The sequence below is a fragment of the Notolabrus celidotus genome, chromosome 7 (genome assembly GCF_009762535.1).
Source record: "Notolabrus celidotus isolate fNotCel1 chromosome 7, fNotCel1.pri, whole genome shotgun sequence".
Lineage (NCBI taxonomy): Eukaryota > Metazoa > Chordata > Actinopteri > Labriformes > Labridae > Notolabrus > Notolabrus celidotus.
Genome location: NC_048278.1, coordinates 33,599,267 through 33,609,901, shown reverse-complemented (window position 1 = coordinate 33,609,901; position 10,635 = coordinate 33,599,267). Strand labels below are relative to the sequence as shown.

The window sequence follows — 10,635 nt, the reverse complement described above, 5'->3', positions numbered from 1 at the left end:
AAAACATAACACAAACCAGAAATATATATGCAGACAAGAGAAAAAGAAAAGAAGAAAAAAAAAGATAAGAGAGAAAAAGAAAAAAAAAATCAATCAAGTTTATTGCTCAAAAAACACTTTGAAATCAGATTTTGGTCTGCTTGTAAAACCCCTCTTTTTCAGCCCTGCTCAGAACAGGCTGTTTTCTGTGTCTGTGCCTTTAAATGAGAATGAGCTCTCTGACCGCGCCCCCTCAGGAAGTGGATGTGGCCTCGGCTGTCCAGCACCCCTCTGAATCTGATCCAGAATCTGATCCTGATGGAGAGGCGCCTGCAGCAGGACCTTTCTGAACGATTGGTCACAGATTTAGTGTTTCTTGCTATGCTAACTAGTACTAACACATGATAAATACAAATTATCCACTAGATCTTCGAATCTGCAGACTCCTTGTTAGCACACGTGTGCAGGGAAGGAAAAACAGAGGAGGGGTTGAGTTGTATTTTATACAGTCTATGGGCTGAACAAGCTCCGAGCTCTGACTTCCTGTTACAGACCGGATGTCGTTGTGTCGTATGAAAAACACTGAAATCTGAAACGGGGGGGGGGGGGGGGGGGGGGGGTTAAGACATTACTGTAATCCTGTGCCTTATTATTCAAAGCAACTTGACATTGTCTGTTAAAATGTTCAAAACTTAATAAAAAGAGTTTGAAAAAAAGCTCAAGCATCTTCTTTTTAATCCCATTTAGTCATCCAGAAATACAACACAACACCAGACATATTATGTTATTGTAAGTTACTTAAAAATGCTCCAGATAGCATACATATGATATTTAATATTCCTGCAGCTCACCAACTATAAAAAGTCAGTGAACAAAACGGTCTCAGTGAATAGTTACGCTGCGATAGAGAGATTCAAATATATCTGTATACGTTTATAGCAGGAACAAAAGCAGCCACAGTGTGCCGAAGTCTCATTTATTAATATATGATGTTCTAACACTTCAAGCCAAACTGTCACTGAGGGAACGTAACGACTTTTATGACCTCACCTGAGCTCCTCTGTCCTGATAAGCCTTCTGTCAGAGAACCTATTTTACTAAGTAAACGATGTAAACTTTGTGTTCAATTTTCAGAGGAAAGCTAACGATGGAAACGACCAACGACGAAAAGACAGTTAGGAAACATGCTGAAGAATAATAAAACTGTATCAGTGTGGTGTTACACAGACACTAGTAAACACACACATGGAGTTATAATGCTAGTGCTTCCATCAAAATTAATTAACGAAGACCATAGACCTGGATATGTCACTTCTCCTCGTGAGTTTTTCGCCTTTTCTGTCTAATTTCTGATATTTCAGAGTAGTTCCTCTAGATTTTAACATTTTATTCCTCTACGACTAGAAGTTTGTTGCATTTGCCCTATCATAATAATAATAATAATACATTTTATTTAGAAACGCCTTTCAAAGCACTCAAGGTCACTTTACAGACAGATTAAAACACAATAAATAAAAACAACGTGATGAAATAAATAAAAACAAGCAGGGTTATATCAAGTTAAAATGAGGCAGTGCAATCAGACAAGGAATGCAATTTGAAACAGGTGAGTTTTAAGTTTGGATTTGAACAGGGGTAGTGAGTCGGAGTTACGGATGTCAGGTGGGAGTGACAGGGGGGCACAGAGAGGTGGAGGGAAGAGGAAGACCTGAGGGAGCGAGAGGGGGTGACGATGTGGAGGAGATCAGACAGATACGGAGGCGAGAGGTTGTGAATGGCCTTGAATGTGTACAGAAGGATTTTGAAATTAATTCTGAATCATCACCTTCTTTTTGCAAGCGTCTCACACTTTATTGAAGCTGCTGTGATGAACTTTATCAGTTTGTGTCTATTTGGTGACCTCTGGATGGTAGTGAACCTTTAACTTGTTCCTGGACTTGTCCTGTCTTACCTCTTCATGTATAAGTCATGTTTTCTGATGAAAAATGTAATCCTGCTTTCTTATCACTCACATAATTATTGTTATTATTATTATAAGTAGGCTCCATTCCTTGCATAATGCCTATGCTTTCCCTTCTCTACAGACATTGTATTAGTCTGATGAATGTCATCTTGCATGTCATCCTTTGCATCGCTCACTGTGAATCTTTGCCTTAGAAGATTTAGAGATGACGTATAAAGTTAAAGACCCAACACTATTTACTATGTACGTTAAGTTACAAAAGTACAGAGAGAGAGAGTAGATCAAACATAACTGGCCGTATATAAATTGTAAATGTTTGAAATGTTTGCTGTACGTTTTTTATTGATTCTTACTGTTCTGTTTTTTGCTTTTAACTCTGTAAAGAACTTTGAATTGCTCTTTGTATGAATGGTGCTTTATAAATAAACTTGCCTTGCCTTAATAAAAGATACCACACCATTGTAAACACCATGGGTGGATGTTTTATGAGGTTTGGCTTCATAAATAACTGTATAAATACAGTTAGTTTCCAGCATGTAAAGACGTAATGTTTACATTCATGTCCCATTATTACTATTGATAATGTTATTCAGTGATTCTAAAATAGTTATGACTTCAGGGGATTTGGAAGGATTTACTTTTTCAAAACAAAACGTCAATAATATAAACTTGAATTTGTGGGGTCTTGCTGAAACACATGAATTACTATCTACATGTTCAACGTTTCTTCGTACCAGAATCATTTATTGCCGTAAAAGGACAAGACCGTTCAATAAGTGGTCAAATCATTTGCACATGTGTAAACGTTGGCGTTGTAGCCAATGAGGATTGTTTTGATAAATCATTGTGAGGTGATTGGTGGCTCGAGTTCCACCAGGGCAGTGTGAAAACATTTAAAATGCACCACTGTGGCACCAGGAGGGTAGTCTTGCAAAGATGGGTAGCATGACACGTCTTCTCCTCCTTTTGCTGTGGGCCGGTGAGTAGTCAGCATTTTCTCTTCAAATCTGCTTCATTGGTTTATTTATTAAAAGGTTTTCTCATAAGTAACTTGAAAAGGGAGTACCGGTAAAAAATCAATTTCTGAGGATGTATTTAATGTTTCTATGAACTTGCCTGTTCGTCTGAACTTGCAGTATTAGACTAAAAAGATACCCTCTGAGGTTCAACAGATGTAGGGGCATGATGCATGCATAGAATATCCATTTATTACCAACCATTAATAACCATGAAAGCAACGTCACACCAGAGGAGGTAACTTATCAGAGGTTGTTTGTGAGGTCAGTGGAACTACGTGGAAAGTGATGGCTGCTGGATTCTAAGAGTAGAGGTGTTAAAGGTCAGAGAGTGGACTCAGATAAAGTCTTTTATATCACTAGTTATGATCACATCTGTAGTTCCTCTACATTATGTTCTTACAATACCTCACAAGACATTCCTCCATGTGTAGTATATTGTTGCCTTAAAAGTTGTTTTCTTCACTCGTTCCAACTCACACTCACCCGGTGGAGGACTTTCTCTTTCAGGTGTCACAGTAAGCACAGCTGTGGATCTGCAGAAGAGAATCTATCTGGGTCATAAATGCAAAGATGATGAGCGTCAGTACCATGTGAAGTTGATAGTAAATGATGGGACCCATAACTTCTTGTGTGGTGGCTCTCTGATCAGTAACCGCTGGATCCTGACTGCAGCTCACTGCGAGGAGAAGTGAGAGAGGGACAGTCTTTCTTTAATACACTTGCAGCAGTATATTTTCAAATGAAATATTCAATCTGAATTCCTGATAGCTTTCTGAACATGGATACATATTTGCTTTTGTTAAAATTAAATCATTTATTACCCCTGTTTCTAAACTAAGATACACTGACAATAACTCCGTGAATGTTCTCTTTTACCTCTGGAATCTGTAAGAGAGGAACATCTTTTTTTAGTTTATACTAATACACTGTACTATGTTTTTTAGAAATTCAATCTATTATTCCTGATAGCATTCCTAACAGAAAGATCGCAATGATTTGTTAATATTCAGTAAATATGTAATTATCATGTGATAATGATGTTTTAACAGTACTTCAGTGATGTTCCTCTTTTACCTCTTTTTATTTTTAGGATTATGACTCCATATTTAGGTGTGCATTCAGGTCAAGGTCAAGTAACACCAGGTAAAATAAAATCGAACAAGATCTATAAGAAATGGAAGCTTATTAAACGGAGCAAGGAACATGACATCATGCTGCTGGAGCTTGATAATCCCTCCGGGATCAAACCTGTGGATCTTCCTACTACAAAGGAGTGTAAGGATCGTAAGAAGATGTGAGTTATGATCTTCCCTAAGCTACACTTTGCAGGAACTAACATTTCTGTAGAAAGAAACACAACCTGTGTTTTTGATTTGATGAGACTTTTAACACCTTTTCAAAACTTCTAATGAAACTGTTTGTTTTCATTATGTTTTGCTTTTCAGTCTTTCGTTTCAGATTGCAGGTTTCATGAACAGAACTTTAGATTCTCAAAACGAAATAGGTGAGAATAATCTTAAATCTTTTGTTTATTGGTGTTATTTAAAAATGGATTATAAGAACTATTTAGCAATAGTCCATATTGTAACTTTTGTGCTTGGTCAACTTTCTGCACATATTAAGATCACATACTTTGTAATTTTTATCTAACATGTGTAGGGAAAATATATAATATGCTGCTCTTGCTTTTCAAACACAACCTCGCACATTTTAGATGTTTGAGGAGCATGCAGGGTAGAGTAGATCAAACCAGAGTTAAAGGGTTCAATTTGATTCTTTGAAGAAATAAACACAGTTTGTTTCAGTTTTGATGAAGGTTTGAAAAGAAGAAATAAACTGATTTCAAGGAGATGTTCTGATTTATTGGAGGAATAATTTTCCTAACTATTAAAATGATGAAAGGATAAAAAATTGTTAAAAAAACAACAACGTACATTACTGTAATCATTAATATGTGTATGTCTGTATACTCCCTGTCTTTTGTTTTTGTTTTTGTTTTGTTTGTTGTTTCTGTCTTTCCTTTATTCAGTTTATCACTTGTCATTTCTTTCTCACAAATAAAGCAAAAAAATGATGACACATTTTTTTTACTTTGTGCTAAATACTTTTCTTAATCCTTATCATGTAGTCGATCATGTATCAGACACTCTTCAGTGTGCAGACATGGAGGCGATGGACTGTAAGAAGTATTTGAAATGCATAAAGAAAGAACAGCCGGACTTCCACAAGAAGTACAGCTTTCAACACCTGCTCTGTGGCCAGTCTTCTGAAGCGTCTTCTACTCCAGTGAGTTAGAGATGTTTCTTACCCTACAGTCATTTCATGTTTTATAACTTCACAATCATCAAGTTTTCAGGACATCATGTCAAATTCTGTTCCCTCTGATATCTGTCTCTCAGGGTGACTCTGGTGGAGGAGTGGTGCACAACGAGAAGATTTATGGGGTCATTTCTTTTGGTCGTTTCAGGCCTCGCTGTGTTCATTATAATGCATACATGGACGTCTGTAAATACCTTAAATGGATAAAAAAGACTGCTGGCCTTAAATAGACAAAGTAAAGACCAAATGATTGAACTTGAAATGTCTTGTGAGTTGCATCTCATTTGCAGTTAATAAATGAAAACTTGATTCGATCAGAATAAATAAGTGTCTGTCTTCTTTAAAAGATCATCTAACTCAAACATTAGCAGTAATTCGGGATGATTCTTTGTTTCAAAAAACAGTGTTTAAGGTATCACGTTATAGGAACCTCCATAAAGATATGATAAAGAATACATAAATAATAATTTTAATGTCCCAGTTGTAAAAAAGTTTAATATTCTTGACCAGGATAACTACCAAATTTTTATGGATGTTTGTCTCATTTTTAAAGATTTAAACGCCCTTGCCCCCCCTCCGCTAAGTGACTTCATCCAGAAAAAAAACAATGATGGACGGAGAACTAGAGCTCTAGCCAGAGGACACTGTACTGTACCTAGGCGTAGGACTAAATTCAGTCAGATGGTGGTATCTGTAAGAGGAACACATTCCTGGAACAAGTTACCATCACACATCAGACACTGTGACATCTACTCACTCTTTAAAAAAACCCTCAAACAGTGGTTAAAAACAAATCAGACATGTACGCATACCTAAATACTGATTCTTAATCTGATGCCTGTTCCCGGGGGCTTTTTGTTCATTGATCTTTTTAACCGTGTTGTTGTGTTGATTTTGTCTCCCTGTGTTTTATTAGTCTTGATTTGTCTGTCTGTGTTTTATTAGTCTTGATTTGTCTGTCTGTGTTTTATTAGTCTTGATTTGTCTGTCTGTGTTTTATTAGTCTTGATTTGTCTGCCTGTTTTATTAGTCTTGATTTGTCTGTCTGTGTTTTCTTAGTCTTGATTTGTCTGTCTGTGTTTTATTAGTCTTGATTTGTCTGTCTGTGTTTTATTAGTCTTGATTTGTCTGTCTGTGTTTTATTAGTCTTGATTTGTCTGCCTGTTTTATTAGTCTTGATTTGTCTGTCTGTGTTTTCTTAGTCTTGATTTGTCTGTCTGTGTTTTATTAGTCTTGATTTGTCTGCCTGTTTTATTAGTCTTGATTTTTCTGTCTGTGTTTTATTTGTCTTGATTTGTCTGCCTGTGTTTTATTAGTCTTGATTTTTCTGCCTGTGTTCTATTAGTCTAGATTTGTCTGTCTGTGTTTTATCAGTCTTGATTTTTCTGTCTGTGTTTTATTAGTCTTGATTTGTCTGCCTGTGTTTTGTTAGTCTTGATTTTTCTGTCTGTGTTTTATTTGTCTTGATTTGTCTGCCTGTGTTTTATTAGTCTTGATTTTTCTGCCTGTGTTCTATTAGTCTAGATTTGTCTGTCTGTGTTTTAGTAGTCTTGATTTTTCTGTCTGTGTTTTATTAGTCTTGATTTGTCTGCCTGTGTTTTGTTAGTCTTGATTTTTCTGCTTGTGTTTTATAAGTCTTGATTTTTCTGCCTGTGTTCTATTAGTCTTGATTTGTCTGTCTGTGTTTTATAAGTCTTGATTTTTCTGCTTGTGTTTTATAAGTCTTGATTTGTCTCCCTGTGTTTTATTAGTCTTGATTTGTCTGTCTGTGTTTTATTAGTCTTGATTTGTCTGTCTGTGTTTTATTAGTCTTGATTTGTCTGTCTGTGTTTTATTAGTCTTGATTTGTCTGCCTGTGTTTTATAAGTCTTGATTTGTCTCCCTGTGTTTTATTAGTCTTGATTTGTCTGCCTGTGTTTTATAAGTCTTGATTTGTCTCCCTGTGTTTTATTAGTCTTGATTTTTCTGTCTGTGTTTTATTTGTCTTGATTTTTCTGCCTGTGTTCTATTAGTCTTGATTTTTCTGCCTGTGTTTTATAAGTCTTGATTTGTCTGTTTGTGTTTTATTAGTCTTGATTTGTCTGTCTGTGTTTTATTAGTCTTGATTTGTCTGCCTGTGTTTTATAAGTCTTGATTTGTCTCCCTGTGTTTTATTAGTCTTGATTTGTCTCCCTGTGTTTTATTAGTCTTGATTTTTCTGCCTGTTTTATTAGTCTTGATTTGTCTGTCTGTGTTTTATTAGTCTTGATTTGTCTGCCTGTTTTATTAGTCTTGATTTGTCTGTCTGTGTTTTCTTAGTCTTGATTTGTCTGTCTGTGTTTTATTAGTCTTGATTTGTCTGCCTGTTTTATTAGTCTTGATTTGTCTGTCTGTGTTTTATTAGTCTTGATTTGTCTGTCTGTGTTTTATTAGTCTTGATTTGTCTGCCTGTGTTTTATAAGTCTTGATTTGTCTCCCTGTGTTTTATTAGTCTTGATTTGTCTCCCTGTGTTTTATTAGTCTTGATTTTTCTGCCTGTTTTATTAGTCTTGATTTGTCTGTCTGTGTTTTATTAGTCTTGATTTGTCTGTCTGTGTTTTATTAGTCTTGATTTTTCTGCCTGTGTTTTGTTAGTCTTGATTTTTCTGCTTGTGTTTTATAAGTCTTGATTTTTCTGCCTGTGTTCTATTAGTCTTGATTTGTCTGTCTGTGTTTTATAAGTCTTGATTTTTCTGCTTGTGTTTTATAAGTCTTGATTTGTCTCCCTGTGTTTTATTAGTCTTGATTTGTCTGTCTGTGTTTTATTAGTCTTGATTTGTCTGTCTGTGTTTTATTAGTCTTGATTTGTCTGTCTGTGTTTTATTAGTCTTGATTTGTCTGCCTGTGTTTTATAAGTCTTGATTTGTCTCCCTGTGTTTTATTAGTCTTGATTTGTCTGCCTGTGTTTTATAAGTCTTGATTTGTCTCCCTGTGTTTTATTAGTCTTGATTTTTCTGTCTGTGTTTTATTTGTCTTGATTTTTCTGCCTGTGTTCTATTAGTCTTGATTTTTCTGCCTGTGTTTTATAAGTCTTGATTTGTCTGTTTGTGTTTTATTAGTCTTGATTTGTCTGTCTGTGTTTTATTAGTCTTGATTTGTCTGCCTGTGTTTTATAAGTCTTGATTTGTCTCCCTGTGTTTTATTAGTCTTGATTTGTCTCCCTGTGTTTTATTAGTCTTGATTTTTCTGCCTGTTTTATTAGTCTTGATTTGTCTGTCTGTGTTTTATTAGTCTTGATTTGTCTGCCTGTTTTATTAGTCTTGATTTGTCTGTCTGTGTTTTCTTAGTCTTGATTTGTCTGTCTGTGTTTTATTAGTCTTGATTTGTCTGCCTGTTTTATTAGTCTTGATTTGTCTGTCTGTGTTTTATTAGTCTTGATTTGTCTGTCTGTGTTTTATTAGTCTTGATTTGTCTGCCTGTGTTTTATAAGTCTTGATTTGTCTCCCTGTGTTTTATTAGTCTTGATTTGTCTCCCTGTGTTTTATTAGTCTTGATTTTTCTGCCTGTTTTATTAGTCTTGATTTGTCTGTCTGTGTTTTATTAGTCTTGATTTGTCTGTCTGTGTTTTATTAGTCTTGATTTTTCTGCCTGTGTTTTATTAGTCTTGATTTGTCTGTCTGTGTTTTATAAGTCTTGATTTTTCTGCTTGTGTTTTATAAGTCTTGATTTGTCTCCCTCTGTTTTAATTAGTCTTGATTTGTCTGTCTGTGTTTTGTTAGTCTTGATTTTTCTGTCTGTTTTTTTAGTCTTGATTTGTCTGTCTGTGTTTTGTTAGTCTTGATTTGTCTGTGTTTTATAAGTCTTGATTTTTCTGCCTGTGTTTTATAAGTCTTGATTTGTCTGTCTGTGTTTTATTAGTCTTGATTTGTCTGCCTGTGTTCTTTTAGTCTTGATTTTTCTACCTGTGTTTTATTAGTCTTGATTTTTCTGTCTGTGTTTTATTTGTCTTGATTTTTCTGCCTGTGTTCTATTAGTCTTGATTTTTCTACCTGTGTTCTATTAGTCTTGATTTGTCTGTCTGTGTTTTGTTAGTCTTGATTTTTCTGCCTGTGTTTTATTAGTCTTGATTTGTCTTTCTGTGTTTTGTTAGTCTTGATTTTTCTGCCTGTGTTTTATAAGTCTTGATTTGTCTGTCTGTGTTTTATTAGTCTTGATTTGTCTGTCTGTGTTTTATTAGTCTTGATTTGTCTGTCTGTGTTTTATTAGTCTTGATTTGTCTGTCTGTGTTTTCTTAGTCTTGATTTTTCTGCCTGTGTTTTATTAGTCTTGATTTGTCTGCCTGTGTTTTGTTAGTCTTGATTTGTCTGCCTGTGTTTTGTTAGTCTTGATTTGTCTGCCTGTGTTTTGTAATTGTCTATCATGTGATTTGAAGTCTTACTGTGTCTGTGTGTTAAGTTTGGTGCATTTACATTGATTCTCAATGCATTAATGTTGATTAATGTGCATTGTCCCAACTCAATAAATAAATAGATTAAATTAAATGAAAATGAATAAAGAGTAACCCTGTTTGTCCATCATTTGAAAAAAAAAAAAAAATAATAATAATGATAAAATAACAGTAAGGATTTGGATTCTGTCCAGGTGTAATATGATCAGGTTTGAAAGTTCAGTTCAATCAGACTGTTGAAGGTGTGATGGATAACAAACTACAATGGTTAACCAATCAATAAAGGGTTAATAAGAGGTTTTATCAACTACAAGAGAAAAGCCCTCAGTATTTTGTACCTGCATTTTGATTTCACATTGAAATCCTCAGGTTAATATTAAGTCAGTGTTGAATGAAAGATAGATTTAAAGGAGACTTTAATCTTTCAGCAACATTTGGGGAACATCTCTTATTTTGTGGATCATTGAACTTTTCTTTATTTGAACTCAGTGTGTTTCAGCTCTTGTCCTTTCAAAAAGTGTAGAAACAATGACACCTGCTAATGAAAGGTACCCGACTGATCTCAGATCTCAGGTGTACAGCCTGCAATAAAGAACAACCCACTAGGTGGCAGACAGGTACTTAACAAAGGTCCACCAGGTGAGTTTCTCACCTGCAAAACACCACCAGGTGAATTTCAGATGAATCTCAAGCTGTTATAGTGAGTATCTACTAACAACCAGTGGCTCTCCATTTCAATCAGGAGAGACAAAATTTGAAGAGTGAAATGTCATTTATTACAACTTAATGAAGAATGAACTTTGACAGAAATCTTTGGCCCAAGGGCTCTATGGGATCATTTTGTGAGCATATGTGTGAATCTGGCAGCAGAAGAAATCCCCCCTTAGAGGTGGCTGGGGATTTCTAGGAATTGAAGACTTTGCAGAGATGAGAAGGTGGAGGGATGCGAA

General features: G+C 35.2%; 1 protein-coding gene across 1 annotated transcript; it reads left to right on the top strand.

Moving 5' to 3' along the window:
- The first annotated feature begins 2,828 nt into the window (after positions 1-2,828).
- On the top strand, positions 2,829-5,589 carry LOC117816084 (trypsin-2-like). The gene is made up of 6 exons (XM_034688192.1): positions 2,829-2,921; positions 3,469-3,649; positions 4,052-4,255; positions 4,407-4,465; positions 5,090-5,247; positions 5,361-5,589. Exons 1-6 carry the CDS (start codon positions 2,879-2,881, stop codon positions 5,508-5,510), a joined length of 795 nt encoding a protein of 264 aa, XP_034544083.1. The 5' UTR covers positions 2,829-2,878; the 3' UTR covers positions 5,511-5,589.
- The last annotated feature ends 5,046 nt before the right edge of the window (positions 5,590-10,635 follow it).

Excerpts from the sequence above, each read along its gene's own strand:
- LOC117816084 (XM_034688192.1), top strand. The coding sequence starts at position 2,879 with ATGGGTAGCATGACACGTCTTCTCCTCCTTTTGCTGTGGGCCG. Across the intron at positions 4,256-4,406 it reads TGTAAGGATCGTAAGAAGAT|TCTTTCGTTTCAGATTGCAG; the intron begins GTGAGTTATGAT and ends TTTGCTTTTCAG. Across the intron at positions 4,466-5,089 it reads AGATTCTCAAAACGAAATAG|TCGATCATGTATCAGACACT; the intron begins GTGAGAATAATC and ends CTTATCATGTAG.